This window comes from Manis pentadactyla, chromosome 15 (assembly GCF_030020395.1).
Source record: "Manis pentadactyla isolate mManPen7 chromosome 15, mManPen7.hap1, whole genome shotgun sequence".
Classification (NCBI taxonomy): Eukaryota; Metazoa; Chordata; class Mammalia; order Pholidota; family Manidae; genus Manis; species Manis pentadactyla.
Window position 1 is genome coordinate 16,983,377 of NC_080033.1, and position 17,446 is coordinate 17,000,822.

At 42.6% G+C, this 17,446-nt stretch overlaps 1 protein-coding gene across 1 annotated transcript in view; it reads left to right on the plus strand.

Moving 5' to 3' along the window:
- Positions 1-351: 351 nt before the first annotated feature.
- LOC130681128 (zinc finger protein 541-like) overlaps positions 352-17,446 on the plus strand; it is a 41,480-nt gene continuing 24,385 nt past the window's right edge. The window contains exons 1-3 of the mRNA XM_057493376.1: positions 352-483; positions 12,404-12,807; positions 15,401-15,644. Of these exons, the coding sequence (XP_057349359.1) occupies positions 12,501-12,807; positions 15,401-15,644 (551 nt within the window). The 5' untranslated portion in view covers positions 352-483; positions 12,404-12,500. The remainder of the gene's footprint in view (positions 484-12,403; positions 12,808-15,400; positions 15,645-17,446) is intronic.

Sequence of the window (17,446 nt, forward strand, 5' to 3'; positions counted from 1 at the left end):
ATTAACAAACCATTCATTCCCAGTTTCTCTCTCATCTGATATTTGTTTTCCCAACCCTCTTCCCCAACTCTGCAACAAAAATCTCTCTTGATCACCAGTTCTACCCCAGTTAGGCTTGTCCCAGCAAAATCCCCCAGGTCCCTCCCCAGAGAGGGGAGATAGGAAAGGAGGAAAAACCTTTTTCTTAACAACAAAACCCTTTTTCCCACCTAGATCTCTCCCTTTTGCTATTGCTTCGTTTCTTCTAAAAGTTGCCATCTCCTCCAATTTCTCACCAGTGTCCTTGCTTCCTTGGGGACCCAAGTTCTGAATTGTCCCCTTCCTTTCCAGCACCTGCTCTTCAGGACAAAAGAAGTTGGACGAATCCTGAATTTACCACCCGGCGTTCCAGGAGGCAATACCCAGTGGTCTGACCGTTGCTGTCCCTGTGGGTCCTGACCTGGGCCCTCCTGTTCCCTGGAGGATCCGTCACTTGCTCTTCCGGTGAGTTTCCGCCCTTCCTCGGTGGATTCCTTTCTTTCTCAGACGTGTTTCTGATCCCTCCAACAGTCTCTGTAGCAGTGGTGAGATCATTACAAAATTGCTGTTTGGGAAATCAGATAAGGAAAGGGGTTATTTATTGTTGTGCATGTTGACCTCTCTGGAGGAATGCAGACGTTTATTAGACTGCCTTATGTTTCATTGTTTATTGCAAAAATGCCTTTTCCTTCTCTAGCCCAGGCTAGCAACTTCAGATACCTACAGGCCCTGAGTGTGATCAACCAGACTGCGCCCTAAGCGACGCCAGTCAATGCAAATGGCCACATAGAAATGCCAGGACAGTGTTGCGAGAGCTTAATTTTTTTAAAGTATCGTTGATATACAATCTTATATTGGTTTCAGATGTACATTACGGTGATTCAGCAGTCCCTGAGACCACCTAACATTGTGACTGCAAATTACTGGGCCCCTTTATCCCCCTATCGCACCCCCGCCACCCCCCAGCGTCACCACCACACTGGCCCCATCCCCTCCTCCTTGGTAACCACTAGTCGCCCGTCAATGTCCATGAGTGTCGTGCTGTTTTGTTCCTTCTGTTTTACTTTGCAGAACCTATTTTTTTTTTTTTTTGGTGAAGAGACCAGAACACTGTCTCTGTGTGAAACCTTTTGCTCTTTAAAAATGCTGACAATGAATTTAATAAATATTTAAAGACAGTGTAGGCCCCTCACAAAACATGTCTGCTGGCTGCCAGTTTCGAATTTTTGGTTTAGGGTTTCTCTCTGTGTTAGACACACTCACACAGATACATATCCCCCTGGGCACATGCGTATGTGCAGGACTTGTTCTCTTTAGGGCTGAAGTTCTCAAACTTCTTGAGCTTATGGCTTGTCTACACTTAAAAATTATGGAAGACCCCAAAGAGGCGTTCTGCCTGTGAACTATATCTGGTGATATTTGCTGCGTTACAAGTTTGAACTAATAAACTTTAACAATATTTATTAATTCTTTTTTTTTTGGTATCATAATCTACAATTACATGAGGAACATTATGTTTACGAGACTCCCCCTTCACCAAGTCCCCCCCAACAAACCCCATTACAGTCACTGTCCATCAGCGTAGTAAGATGCTGTAGAGTCACTACTTGTCTTCTCTGTCTTGCACAGCCCTCCCCCCACATTATACATGCTAATCTTAGTGGCCCCCTTTCTTCCCTCCCCCTCGCCCCGTTATCCCTCCCTTCCCACCCATCCTCCCCAGTCCCTTTCCCTTTGTTAAACTGTTAGTCCGTTCTTGAGTTCTGTGATACTGCTGCTGTTTGGTTCCTTCAGTTTTTGCTTTGTTCTTACACTCCACAGATGAGTGAAATCATTCGGTACTTGTCTTTCTCCGCCTGGCTTATTTCACTGAGCATAATACCCTCTAGCTCCATCCATGTTGTTGCAAATGGGAGGATTTGGTTTCTTCTTATTCCTGAATAATAAATATTCCATTGTGTATAGGAACCACATGTTCTTCATCCATTCCTCTACTGATCGACACACTTAGGGTGCTTCTGTTTCCTGGCTTTTGTAAATAGTGCTGCAGTAAACATAGGGTTGCATCTGTCTTTTTCAAACTGGGCTGCTGTATTCTTAGGGTAAATTAGTAGAGGTGGAATTCCTGGGTGAAATGGTATTTCTATTCAGTTCATTTTTAAATAGTAATAGTAGACCGTTCTATGTTAACAAAATTGACATTTTTATTCAGAGACTGTTTCAGAAAAGAAATAATTTAGTGAGAATAATAGCATTGTTTTACTGTTGTTTCTTATAACTGCTTTTGCATTCCGCCTCTTTGGATATGTCCTATAGACTGTGTAAAGTATCCGTGAAAATGAAAAAGGCAGATATTTTTATGAAAATAGTTTTGTCCTCGTCGACTTCCGGAGAGACTCTTGAAGACTTGGGGGCTCCCCACATTGCCGTCCACCTCACCGTGAAAACTGCTCCTCTAGGTTTTAGTGCTTATTTGCACCTTCTGTTAGGATCGGCTTTTAGAGTGAGAAACTTTGGTGTCTCTTTTCTTCGTTTAGTTAATTTTGTGTAAGAAATTTTCCTGGGAAATGCAGTCAGAGGCTTCTGATCGCTCCATGTCTTTGTCTTTCACAATGTAAGCTTTAAATCTGCTCTTTTCATGAGGCATCAGAGGAAATGAGTTAAACTTCTGGTAAAGATTATATTGGTTGGATGGCCAGAGGAGGGAGTCTTCCTTGACTGGTCAGTTTAAAAAAGTGGGTGCAGAGTATTACACAGGAGTCCCTGCCTCAAGTGTGGAATCACAACACAGTGGAGTGGTTATGTGTGAGGGCTTTGAAGTCAGTCTACCTGGGGGTGAATCATGACCTTGATTTGGGGTAAGTTACTTAACTTCTCTAGACTTTACCTCATCCGTAAAATAGGGTTAATAATATAACATATAGCCTCAAAGGGGCATTGTGGGTATTAAATGAGATGATATATACATGGTTAGAGTAGGGCATGGTATATGATAAAGCCTTGGTAAATGTTTGTGTCTACTCTTACTATTATGATAATGATTATTATAGGGGTCTGGCAGGAAGATAAGTGAGGACTCTGTGGACTGGAGGCCACAGCCTTCTCCAGAGACGGCACCGTCTGTCAGCTCTCTCATTGATAACTATCAGGGAATATCAAATCTGGTAATTTTTAAGAGAAGCCAGAAATCCACATATTTCGTTGAAATCTCTCCATTAAAAAATGTCAGTGGCTGATCCATTTTTAATGAGCACTGTAGGCCAAGCAAAACAGGTGTATGTTTTTTTTGTTGTTATGAAGTTTTTTTTTTGTATCATTAATGTACAATTACTTAAAACAACATTATGGTTATTAGACTCCTCCCCCCACATACCCCATTATAGTCAGTGTCCATCAGCATAGTAAGATGCTAGAGTCATTACTTGTCTTCTCTGTATACTGCCTTTCCCATGTGCCCACCCACTACATTATGTGTGCTAATCGTAATGCCCTTTTCCCCCTTATACCTCCCTTCCCACCCTTCCTCCCCAGTCCCTTTCCCTTTGGTAACTGTTAGTCCATTCTTGGGTTCTGTGATACTGCTGCTGTTTTGTTCCTTCAGTTTTTGCTTTGTTCTTATACTCCACAGATGAGTGAAATCATTCGGTACTTGTCTTTCTCCACCTGGCTTATTTCACTGAGCATAATACCCTCTAGCTCCATCCATGTTTTTGCAAATGGGAGGATTTGTTTTCTTCTTATGGCTGAATAATGTTGCATTGTGTATGTGTACCACATGTTCTTTATCCATTCATCTATTGATTGATGCACTTAGGTTGCTTCCATTTCTTGGCTATTGTAAATAGTGCTGCAATAAACGTAGGGGTCCATATGTCTTTTTCAAACTGGGCTCCTGCATTCTTAAGTCAAGTTGCTAGGAGAGAACAGGCCCATGTTTTTTAACAATGTTAGAAGTGGGAAAATCAGGAAAAACTTTCATACGTTTAAAGCTGCAGGTCTGTCCTTTTATGCAGCTCCCCACAGCCTGGTATTGCTGAAACATGATCACTTCCTCCCTGCAACACCGATGCAGAGGGAAAAAATAGGGTGACACTTGGGTTAAAAAAGGCTGATGGTCCAACAGGTTGGGGCTTTTCAGAGAGGAAGAGAGGTGTACCATTGGAATCCTCTCACTCTTCAGTGAAATGGCTGCTGAGAGCCATCTTTGATCAGAGTTCTGTGCCAGACAAGATTTTATTGGAAATATGCACACATAAAGCAGAGTCACAGCCACCTAGAACTTAGAGTCTGGAGAAAATTGAAGAACCTGAAAGAGTAATTCTGAGTCCATTTGGGATTAGTGTTAAATGCATTATGAGACAAGTGTTTATTGGAGTTCAGAGGAAGAAGAAATAACCTCGGACTGTGTTATGTTAACAGTATTCTCTAGGTCGAGGGGGCATTTACGCCTGATTTTGAAGGGTTCATTTGGCAAAACTGACTAAAGAGATGTTGTTTAAAGGAAACCACACAAATCAGGGTTTTGAATTCACATGCTTCTAGAGGCCTGGCAGGGAATATAAATGAGAGGGTGAGTGGGTGTGAGAGAACAGGGAGTGGTGGGGACTGTTGCAAACTGTCGGGGGCATGCTCTGTCTAAAGCAGGTACAGCTTTTTAGCTCCAGCCACTTGTTACTTTGCAGGAATGTGGACTGAGTGTTGACAAATCCTCAGATTTTTTCCCCCAGAATTTTAAATATAAGTTGGAAGTCTTAATGTAAAGTCTCTTTATCTGCAGTGTCTAATGTGGTAAGCATTAGCCACTTGTATCTATATAAATTTAAACTGAATTAAAATAAAATAAATAGTCCCTCAGTGTATCAGCTGCATTTCTAGGTGTCCCTTAGCTCTGTGGCTCGTGGCTGTCATTAGTGCAGATTTAGAACATTTCTATAAGCAGAGAAAGTTCTTCTGGAGAGTAATACACTATCCAAAAGAACTCAGACAGATTTTTCAATTTGATAACTGGTAGGAAATATTTAAATTTACTGCAGGCTAAACGAAACATCTTTGTAGACCAGGTAAACATTCAGATTTTTCCCTCCCTTCCTCCAAACAATGCCACAGTAAACGTTATTTATCTCGTGTGGACTTCCTGCTGCTGTCTAGAACCATATGGGAGATTCCCCCCCCAACAAAAGGTAGCATTTCACAGACTTCTTTCTCTTCCTACCCCCACCAGTCATGGAGTGATGACCCTGTTTTCAAAGAAAAAAATTGAAATTGCATTGGGTCCCCAGTGTTGACTTAAATTTTTTTTTAAACAAGGCAAAAATGTTGATGAAAGTAGGCTTATATTCCTAGAGCTTAACAGTTCTTGTGTTATACAGTTCTCTCTGCTATAAAGTCAGCATGCAGTTAAACACAAGCCAAGCAACCGAGCCAATGTAATTCAAAATACAAACATGCTATTTTGCTGAAATTTAGCTGCCTCCTTGAAACAACTACTTTCCCGACTGCCACACTGAGCCCTTTTGCATTTAGCAGACCCTGTGATGTCTCAATTCTTCCATCCTTTCTCAGTTTGAACTACAGTAAAACCTCCATTTGTACCAGGATGCCTGTTGGCTTTTAACTGAGCCAAAGGTATTACAGTGAGCTAAATCCACCTCTAGCTTCTTCTCATTAGCCTGTGGCAGTAAAAGTAGTCCTTGTTGGCCTTAGTGCCATTGTAAACATACCCTAGGCATTGAAACCAAATGGTAGCACTTGGTTATAGAGTGTTAATCCAGTCATCTAGATACACTGATTTTTTTTCTTTTAGGTAATTCTTAAAATGAAAACATATAAAATTCTTGGAAAGAGTATCTGGACCCTTGGGGATATCTACAAGGATCCAGGGCACCACAGACCCTGCCCCGCAGGGACATGGAAGGTGCTGACACTTGATGAATTGAATTTGTGTGGTGACAGAACCCAAGTAAATTCAATATCGGCTGAGGGGGCTTGCTTTACTTTGTGGAAAAACACGGCCTTTGGACTTTGGGCTTGCTTGCCTGAGGTTGTAACCAGACCGATGTGTTCTATGGACTTTGGGAGTATGCTGGAAAGCAGGTGATTCAAGCGTTGGGGGATTCCAGAGACAGTCTTTCTCCCGCCCTGTCCCCACCCAGCACCTCTTGTGTTTTCTAGTTTAACGGGTACACAATGTGGTCTGCCGTTTATTTGATAAGGAATCAGTATTGTGTGGTGGATAAGCACACAGCTCTAAAGTCAAATTATCTGGGTTTAAGATCTGGCTCAACTACTTGTTAAGTACATGACTTTGGACAGATTACTTGTCCTCTTAGAGTCCCTTTCCTTCTCTGTAAAATGGAAGTAATAATAGAACCAGCCTCTGGGTAGTGAGGAGTGAGTGAATGAATGCATGTAAAGCAGTTGGTATAATCCATGAGAAGGAGAAAATGCTTAATATCTTATTTTACAAAATACTACTTTATATTTTATCAGCTTGTTTTATTACTGGGAGATGAATAAAGCTGGGTTCTTTGCTCCTCGGAGGACTGAAAACAGCTTCCAGCAGCACTGTTGGAAACGAGAATTGGCAGGGAAAATCATTTTGCCTCTGAATATAAACTAATACAGTTCACACACCCCCTTTTCTCTGCAGTTTAGAAACCTAGGAAGTTCTGATAATGCCAGGGTGTCCCAGTCTCCTTTGGTGGCCAAACCTGAATTCACATGTTGCTCTTTACAGTCTATTTATTTCACTTTATTCTGAGTCATCCTAAGTGTTGATGCAGAATGAATGATTTGGTCACCAGGTGCTGTCCTGGACCCCCTGGGGATTATTTAAAACACGGTGTATGCATTATGCACCTTTCTAAATCCTCCATGTTGTGAATTCTGGAACTCAGTCAGGTCCCAGAGCTGTGGTCCAGGTCTGTGGACCTGTATTCAACTTTGAATTTGAGCTCCCTCAGTGGGCTACACGCGCAGACACACAGGGAGATGCACAATGTGAAACGCAGGTGTTGAGGGCACAGCCGTTCCATTACATCTCAACACAAAAAGATTTTAAACAGTATACACTGATATAGCCTGGTAGTCCAGGCCCAACTCCTGGTATCCTAGCGTCCATCAGATTTGTTATCAGTGAATCAGTACATGTTTATTAAGTGTGTAGGTGTGGATAGAAGTATTCATAAAAGCCAAAATGGAAACAATCCAGATGCCCATCAATAGATTAATAGAGGCAGAAAATGTGGCCTATACAGACAATCCAATGTTTCCTGGTCATAAAAATGATGAAGTAATGGTACATGCCGCGAAATGTGCATTAACCCAGAAAAATGCCATGCTTACTGGTAAAAGAAGCCAGACATAAAAGGCCACATCTTGTTTGATTCCATTTGTATGAAATGGATGACCCTGTGAATGGACCGTACTTTGTTTGCATGCGTCGTAACTTTTTGTTGAGAAACTGGACATGTTGAACATTCCAACATGGTGACTCTGGGAGTCGGATTTTCCCTCTACCCCAGGGCTGCTTGTTGCTCTTCCTCGTGGTTGTAACTGTGTTTAGGGACTTTTCTAGACTATTTCTTTGGACTGTTCTTTGTCACATGCTGTCAGTGAAGTGTCTTTCCATTATATTAAAAATTTTTTTTATTAAGGTATTATTGATATATGCTCTTATGAGGGTTTCACATGTAAAAACAGTGTGGTTACTACATTCACCCATATTATCAAGTCCCCCCACACCCCATTGCAATCACTGTCCATCAGTGTAATAAGATGCCACAGAGTCACTGTTTGCCTTCTCTGTGCTACACTGGTTTTCCCGTGATCCCCCACACCATGTGTACTAAACATAATACCCCTCAATCCCCTTCTCCCTCCCTCCCCATCTGCCCTCCCCATCCCTCCCCTCTGGTAACATCTAATCCCTTCTTGGAGTCTGAGTCTGCTCCTATTTTGTTCCTTCAGTTCTGCTTCGTTGTTATACTTCACAAATGAGGGAAATCATTTGGCACTTGTCTTTCTCCACCTGGCTTATTTCACTGAGCATAATGTCCTCCAGCTCCATCCATGTTGTTATAAATGGTAGGATTTGTTTTCTTCTTATGGCTGAATAATATTCCATTGTGTATGTGTACCACATCTTCTTTATCCATTCATCTACTGATGGACACTTAGGTTGCTTCCATATCTTGGCTATTGTAAAAAGTGCTGCAATAAACACAGGGGTGCATATGTGTTTTTGAGTCTGAGAAATTGTATTCTTTGGGTAAATTCCAAGGAGTGGGATTCCCAGGTCAAATGGTGTTTCTATTTTTAGTTTTTTGAAGAACCTCCATATTGCTTCCACAATGGTTGAGCTAGTTTACATTCCCAGCAGCAGTGTAGGAGGTTTCCCTTTCTCTGCATTCTCGCCAGCATTTGTTGTTCCTAGTCTTTTCTATGTTGGCCATCCTAACTAGTGTGAGGTGATATGTCACTGTGGTTTTACTTTGCATTTCCCTGATAATTAGCAATGTGAAACATCTTTTCATGTGTCTGTTGGCCATCTGAATTTCTTCTTTGGAGAAGTGTCTGTTCATATCCTCTGCCTATTTTTTAATGCAGTTATTTGCTTTTTGGGTGTTGAGGTGTATGAATTCTTTATATATTTTGGATGTTAACCTCTTGTCAGATATGTCATTTACAGATAAATTCTCCCATACTGTAGGATGCCTTTTTGTTCTGCTGCTGATGTCCTTTGCTGTACAGAAACTTTTTAGCATGATGTAGTCCCATGCATTCGTTTTTTATTTTGTTTCCTTTGCCTGAGGAGATGCATTCAGGAAAAAGTTGCTCATGTTTATATTCAAGAGATTTTTGCCTATGTTTTCTTCTAAGAGTTTTATGGTTTCATGACTTACATTCAGGTCTTTGATCCATTTTGAGTTTCCTTTTGTGTATGGGGTTAGACAATAATAAGTTTCATTCTCTTGCACGTAGATGTCCAGTTTTGCCAACACCAATTGTTGAAGAGGCTGTCATTTCTCCATTGTATATCCATGGCTTCTTTATCATATATTAACTGTCCATATATGCTTGAGTTTATATCAGGGCTCTCTAGTCTATTCCACTGGTCTATGGGTCTGTTCTTGTGCCTGTACCAAATTCTCTTGATTAGTGTGGCTTGTAGTAGAGCTTGAAGTCAGGTAGTATAATCCCCCCGACTTTATTCTTCCTTCTCAGGATTGCTTTGGCTATTCGGGGTCTTTTGTGGTTCCATATGAATTTTAGAACTACTTGCCCTAGTTGCTTTAATGTTTTCAACAAATGCCATCCCCATGGCTACTCTACTTGCTGCGTGAGTTCTAGGTTAGGCAAAGTCAAAGCAAGACCTTTGTGTTAGCTTTTCAAGAGCCATCCAGGTCAAGAGAGACATCAGTTCTTTGATTCTTTGAGAACAAGATTGTCTCTGCTCCCTCCTACACCAGGAGGCCCCAGGTGGAACTGGATGCTGTCTTCAAACTTTTGTGGAGCTGGGGAGTGGGATGGGGCAAGGGGAAGTTACAGTGTCACAGGCTTCTCCTACCAGGTTTCATTCACCATTTTCTTTATCGGAGTTCACTTGGTTACTATGAAGCATTGACTTTCTTCCAGAGTTCTGATGAAGTTTTTCTCAGTGGGGGCACAGGTAGGAAGTTTTTAAATTACGAATTCAATCTTTTTACTTGATACAAGTCTACTCAGGTAGTCTGGGTCCCCTTGAGTCAGTTTGGGTAATTTGTATCTTTCTAGGAATTTGTCCACTTCAATCCAAGTTTCCTAATTTGTTGGCATGTAATTGTTTGTAGTATTTCTTTATAATCCTTTTTGTTTTTGTAGGGTCATTAGTGATGTCCCCTCTTTAATTTCTGATTTTAGAAATTTGAGTCTTTTTTTTTCCTCTTTTTCTTTTCTTGAGATAAATCCTACTAGTTTAGATGCTACATAGTTTATTCCTTTCCTTTTGGTAGTTACACTTAAGATTCCTTTAGAGTTTATACTTAAAATATAAAATCAATCATTGTCACTTTCTTTTTCCCAAATGATTCAGAAACCTGTGAACTCTTAAGCCTTGACTGAGAAAAGTCTGCATTGCTCCTTAAATACAGATGTTGCTGTGTGTTGAGTTCTGGGCTGGCTCCCACCTTTCCTTTGTCTGCTGATGGTATTATTCCTCACCTTCCAGCGTTATTTCTGTTGAGAAGTTTGTCACCAGACTAGTCATCTTCCCTTTGTAAATCATCTGCTGCTTCTTTTTGGTAGCTTTTTAGGGTGTCCTCTTTGTCTTTAGTGTTTGGCAGTTCTGCTGCATGTCAGGGAGTGAATTCATTTTTATTTATTCTGCTCTGGCCTTGAAATGATTGGTTGTTATTAACCCCATGTCTTTACGAATCAGATCTTTAAGCCTGGCGTCATGTGCTTCTGCAGTCCTGGGAGTTCCTCCATTATCTCTTTAGTATTCTGTCCTCCTGTAGTGTCTCCTCTTTCCTCATTTCCCTATTAGACATAGGCCTGAGACTTTTGCATCTGCTTCTCATGTTTCCTCAATTTCTCATTCATATTTTCCATGTCTTTATCTCTCTGTGCTGAATTTGGGGGGGAGTTTCTCAGATTGCTCTGCTGATTAATTATTCCTCTTTAGCACTGTTTAATCTGCTCTTTAACCTGCCAGTGAATTTTTATTTAAATACCTTTCATTTCTAGGAATTCCAATTGCTCCTTTGAAAACATATTTGTTTTTGTCTCATACTGACTCTTTCTTTTCTTGTGCTGGGTTTTCTTTTTTTTTTTGTTATCATTAATCTACAATTATATAAACAACATTATGTTTACTAGGGTCCCCCCTTCACCAAGTCTTCCCCACAAACCCCATTACAGTCACTGTCGATCAGCATGGTAAGATGTTGTAGAATCACTACTTGTCTTCTCTGTGTTGCACAGACCTCCCCATTCCTCCACCCCACACTATACATGCTAATCGTAATACCCCTTTTCTTTTTCCCCTCCCTTATCCCTCCCTTCCCTCCCATTCTCCCCAGTCCCTTTCCCTTTGGTAACTGTTAGTCCATTCTTGGGTTCTGTGATTCTGCTGCTGTTTTGTTCCTTCAGTTTTTCTTTGTTCTTATACTCCACATATGAGTGAAATCATTTGGTACTTGTCTTTCTCCGCCTGGCTTATTTCACTGAGCATAATACCCTCTAGCTCCATCTATGTTGTTGCAAGTGGTAGGATTTGTTTTCTTCTTATGGCTGAATAATATTCCATTGTGTATGTGTACCACTTCTTCTTTATCCACTCATCTACTGATGGACACTTAGGTTGTTTCCATTTCTTGGCTATGGTAAATAGTGCTGCGATAAACATAGGGGTGCATATGTCTTTTTCAAACTGGGCTTTGTGCTGGGTTTTCTCATCTTTCATTGTCCTGTTTTTATTTATTTATTTTTATTTTTTTATTTTAATTCTTGGAGTGCTTCTCTAGGCTTGTGTGCAGAATTTCTCTTTCATTTCTTTAACTGTCCTGTGGATGTCATGGCTCTTCTGGGGTCCCAGGTCTCCATTTCCTGTGAGCTCAAGGTCCTGTTCCTTTTTCCTTATGTCTGTTTTGACCCTAGGTGCCAGCCTCCAAGGTAATGTTCTGTAATATAAATTTAATATAAGGCATATATAATTTAGAATTTTCTAGGAGCCACATTGAAAAGTAGAGGCAGACAAAATGAATTTTAATAACATTTAACCCACTATATCTAAAGTACCACTACAACATGTAATAATGTAAAACATTACAGATACATTCTTTCTTTTGATTTGCATTAAATCTTCTAAATCGACTGTGTATTTTATATTCACAGTGTGTCTCAACTTGAGCCTTCCACAGTTCAAGCGCTTCAGAGCCACATATGCCTTGTGGCTGCCGTATTGGGTGATGGCTCTGAGTCCTGTATCTGAGTCTGATTTTCCCCTAAGCAGACCCGAGCTTGTACCTCCGAATTGTCTTTGAGTTTTTGCATTTTTCCTGGCAACTTGGGGGTTTACCTGTCTCTTGAGCTTGGCTATGTATTAAAAATTATCTTTTGTCATATTTGTATGTGTTCATTGCTGGAGAAGAAGGTTGGTTCAGTCCATGAAGTTGCTGGAAATCTTTTAATTTATTCCCAACAATCACGTTATGATGGAGGTACTCTTAGGCCCAATTTACAGAAGAGAAAATACGCTTGTGGAGCTTAAGTGAATTACCTGTGATCACATGGCTGTTAAATGGCAGAGAACAGACCCAGATACAGGTCTGTTTGAAGTCCAAGTCCATGCTCTATATGCTCCATGGCCATCTCATAATTTTGATTCCTCCTTGTTTGTTTTCAGGAATTAGAAACCACCGAGGGATCTCTCCTCCCCGAGTCCTTGCAAGCCTTGCTCGTCTGGAGAGTAGCTCTTGGCCAAGATTTGACAGCAGAGAGCCATGGACCAGAACAGCGCAGGGGAGGAGGGTGCCCTTCCATCCGAGATACACCTCTCTTCATTTTCTGAGAGTCAAGGACTCAACTGCATCAATGCCCTCAACCAGGATCTGGGTCCCAGCTCCCGAGACCTGCTCTATGCTGGCCTGAGTCGTTTGGACATGGACCCCAGCCTCCCAGCACCCAATGTGCCCAGCAAGGTGCTGGAGGACAACTTGGATGCTTTCTCCCTGTACTCTGGGGAGGACCGTGACTCCGTGAAGCTGCTGGAGAAGTATGCAGACCCAGCATCTCAGGCTTCTTTACAGGGTGAGGCTGTCCACCTGGGTCCCAGGGCCTGGTGGGCTGTGTGAAATTGCCTGGGCTAGCTACATGTTGATTCTGTGTGGACTGGTTAAGGAAACTTTCCTTTTCTGTGGATGAATGGGGAAGGACAGTCACCTTTTGGTTTTCTGCTTGGGCATCGTTCCCAATTTGCTAGTCAAGGAAACTAAATACCGATCCTAGGAAATAATGCTGAGAAGTTTAGATGTTTGGAGATATCCTAATCTTGTGTGTGGGGTGGGCAGACCTTTGAGTTGCTGAGAGACTTTCCTGCCCTTGCCACATCTCAGAGGCTCTTCTCATGTTTGCAGAATGAGCTAGGATCCTGTCCATTTGCTCCTTGGTTGTCTCTTCTTCCTAAGGATCAATGTCTTCATCTGCAAAGTGGGGGATGATAATACGCACTCTGCTTTCCCCAGAGTAACAGCAGTCAGAAGCAAAAGAAGAAATGAATGTAAAAGCCCCTCATAGATTATAAAGCACTGGACAGTGCGCAGGTTTTTATCGATATTGTTAGAGTTAATGCCAGCAGTCCATTGATTTAGTTCCAAGTCTTCTCTTCAGCAAACAGAGAACTAAAGCAATAATTAGAGACCTTGCTTGTCTCCTTTTGCTTTGCCTTCAGGCTTCCCACGCAAGATAAATTCAGTTTTTGTTTTAGCCCTCTTCATGATATCCTTAGGTAAGATGCTTAGGTGGGTTGATCGAGTGAGAGTCACACCACGTGCGTGGAAAGCCACATCTGGAGTGGCCCTGCAAACTGCTGGTTGGGATAAGCAGCTAACAAAGCCCCCTGAAGACTTGCTAAAATGAAAAACATCTGAGGCCCCCACTCCACGCAAGGTGCAGTGCCCCCGTGTTGAAACAGTGGCTAAATATAAATTCCTAGAATCGGGACATCCGTGGTGCTGCCCTGGGCACTGGACAGGCCTGTGGATACAGTAATTGGGGTTCTCAACCCCGTCCACAGAAATTAACATGAAAATGCCAGTGTTAAAACGTGTGCACATGTCAGAGAAGATAAGTAGTGATTCTACAGGATCTTAGTACGCTGGTGGACAGTGACTGTAATGGGGGTTGTGGGGGGGACTTGGTGAAGGGGGGAGCCTAGTAAACATAATGTTCCTCATGTAATTTTAGATTGATGATACAAAAAAAAAAGCGTGTGCACATGTGTGCATTTTGCTGGCCAGAAAAGCTGTAGCTTTCACCAGATTTTCATACGGATCCATGCACCCCACTGTAAAATGTTACAATGATTAACCTAGTTCAACATTTCCAAATTCATTTTAAATTGCATTTTTTTAACCTTGTTAAAAAAATCCACTGAACATTAAGTTTTAACTCTTTGTTTTTTTAATACATAACTTAAATTCATAAATGCATATACTTAGATTAATTTTAAGTTTTAAGTTAGAAAAGTAATGCATATTTATTTAAGAAAACCTTGAAAATGAAGAAGAGTAACAAGAAAAATCCCCACCCTGGCTCCCACACATAGATTTTTTAAAACATGGGTGAAGTCACTCAGAAAGACATGGTTTTGCAGAAATTAAGTGGACATTTCTATTTGAAAATTTTAAACCTTAGTATATTTGCTTTCATATATAAAGGTAGAATATTCAGTTATCGTTGTAATGATTATTGCATTGTATTGGTTGGCCATATTCTTGCTGGTTAGACTGTTACAGTGTTTCTGTGAACAACTTCTTACATACGTGTTTTCTTTTGGATTAGTTCTTTGAACATATTCCTACCAGTGGGTTTGTCCATCAGAAAATGTACACAGTTTGAGAGTGCTTATAACACTGCCTCCTGGGAAGGTCAAGTGGCTTTCTGGGCCAGTGACTCGTTTGCCTCTTTGTCAGGGTCCTTGCTAATTTTTTGAAACAACATTTTGTTTTCTAGTTTAATTAAATTGCTTTAATGAGCATTTTAAAAGTAACTCAGCAAGGCTGGGACTTGCCCCAGAAGGAGTCCTGTTTTTCCTCATTTAAACTGTTGGAATCATTTGACCACTGGGGACAGTGATTTCTCATATGAAGAGAATGTAGATCAGGCAGGTTAAGTAACAGGAGGCAGTGGCCAGAGGCAGATTGGGATGAGAGACCAGGCCTGGAGGCCCAGCCCAGGCTCCTTCCTGCTGGGTCTCTCCGCTGGGTCTCAGGCTCAGAGGCTGAGCGCTCTGGCTCCTAAAGCTGAGCCCCCTCCACTCCCCACAAGCTGGCCTGTTGGATTCTTGGATCCCACCTCTGCAGAGTTCCAGATAAATGGTGCCATAAAGCCCCTGCCGCCACAGCACCCTAGTCTTTAGAAGCCTTCCAGGCCACAACTGTCCTGAGTGTGGCCTCTGACTGGGCGCCGTCTTGCAGCGTGGCCGGGCCAGGGTCCTTACTCTCCCCACTCCCCAGTCTAGGCCTTGTTTTCTCTGTGGGTAAAGGTGCTGGAGATGGAGAAAGGGTTTCCGGGCCTCTCTTCCTGCGTCTGCTGTGGTTCTAAGAGTCGGGGAGTGCTTTAGCTGTGCTCTTGGATGTCCCCAGGTGTCTCTAATCTGGGCTTTCTCCTTCTGTTTGTTTAGACCTGAGGCTGGGCAAGCTTCCGGTCCCTAAAGAGGCTGACGAAGGAGGCAGGGCCACCTCCAGGAGCGCAGGGAAAGAAGAGCAGCATCACACTTGGCCTCAGAAGCTGCTTCTGGATTGCAGCGTCTGCGGGAAGGTTTTCAGCAGCACCAGCTCTCGGAGCAAGCACTACCTCACGCACAGCCAGGAACGGAAACACATTTGCGGAATCTGCAGCAAGGCCTTTAAGCGCAAGGACCACCTGTATGTAGGAGTCTGGTCACCAACGTCTGTGCAAGGGCCTGGCGTGGGGGGGCATGTTCCTAAGTCATTCTCATCACCTCCCAGATGAGCCTGACACACCCTGTCGGTGTTGGGTCCCTGTGACCCGTGCTTAGACGAGAACTCTGTGTCTGGGGACAGTTCTGGCACTGCCCTGAAGAGGTCACTCTTCCAAGCCCCCAAAGTCTACCAATGAGAAAATCACTGCCTTGATTTGCAGAGGTCACTCTTCCACGCCCCCAAAGTCTACCAATGAGAAAATCACTGCCTTTATTTGCAGATGGGACCTCCCGAGGCAATGTTGTCATGGAGGGAATCGGGTTAACTTTATAGAGAAATATTTGGAGACAGTGGTAGTTGCCTGAGGAGAACCAGCCCATGTTTATATGAGGAACATGTACCTGGACTCCACAGGGCATGAGAGACTCTTGTCTTTTTTAACTCCTTATTATTATTATTTTTAACTCTTGATTTTAAAAAGAATCTGAAGCAGAATTCCTTTTGTTCTTAATGTCTGGTAAATGATAAGCTTTTCCTGCTAGTGAGGAAGGACAGACAGACTTTCTCAAACCAAGAGACTGGGAAGTGGGAGACAACAGTCCATTGCTTTTTTGTTGTTGTTATCATTAATCTACAATTACATGAAGAACATTGTTTCCTAGGCTCCCCCCCTTCACCAAGTCCCCCCCACAAACCCCATTACAGTCACTGTCCATCAGCATAGTAAGATGCTGTAGAATGACTACTTGTCTTCTCTGTGCTGTACAGCACTCCCCATGCCCCCCTCCACATTATACATGCTAATCGTAATGCCCCCTTTCTTCCCCCGCCACCCCCTTATCCGTACCATTTGCAACAACATGGATGGAGCTAGAGTCCATTGCATTTTATATGGTCCTGGCCTTCCCACAGGGCTTTGACTGACCCACCTTCCGACTCATCCTCTCGCCAAGCCCCCTCCCAGGGAAAGGCCGCGATTTGCTCATGTCACAGACCAGTTAACAGGGGAGCTGGAGATTGGGTCTCTCCCACTCTCCTCCGATGGAGGCCGGGGCTGACCTTTAGGGAAGGGCTTTGTCATTTATCAGACACGTCCCGTGTGCAGTATTATTAGGACTATCCAGACTAGGGCTGCTTGGAGTGCAGAGGGTGATTTTCTCATCTGTTTATAGTTACTAATGTAGATATGAGTATGACATAATCATTTGTACATATTTGTATTCATTTATATTATAGGAGGCACATTTGGCTGTTTTCTAGAAAGTTCTGGTTGTGCATCTGTAAATTGTATTTTTTCCTGTGGGGGGTTTCAGGCAGCTGTCTCCTTATAGGAATTCTATGGTAGGGGAAGGACTCCTTTGATAAAGGCAGGATCCTCCCAAAATTAGCTTCTCCTCAAATGTATTCTGTAAAACTTTGGTTCTTAAGGGCGCAAAGAGGGGCTATTTCAAAAAACAGTTCTGTGGGCCACTGTGTTTCAGAGACATGGCAGGTTAAGCAGATGACCCTCTATCTATCTACCTGCTATGTGGCTTTTAAATTTGCTCCTGTGTACCTCCAAGAAGCAAACAGTGTTTTGTCAGAACTTACTTGCCAGCTGAGCCCACGTCCTCGGGGAGCCACTCTGGAGGGCTGGTGTTCCTTGGGAACCCATTCTGGGGAACTCTGGCCTGGCTTCTGTTGATTTTTCTCTCAGATACGGGGTTTGCTTAACGGTGAGGGAGAGGGGCACCTCCAGATGCTTTGTAGCCGGGGGCTGAGTGCAGGTTCTGAACTGTGGTTCT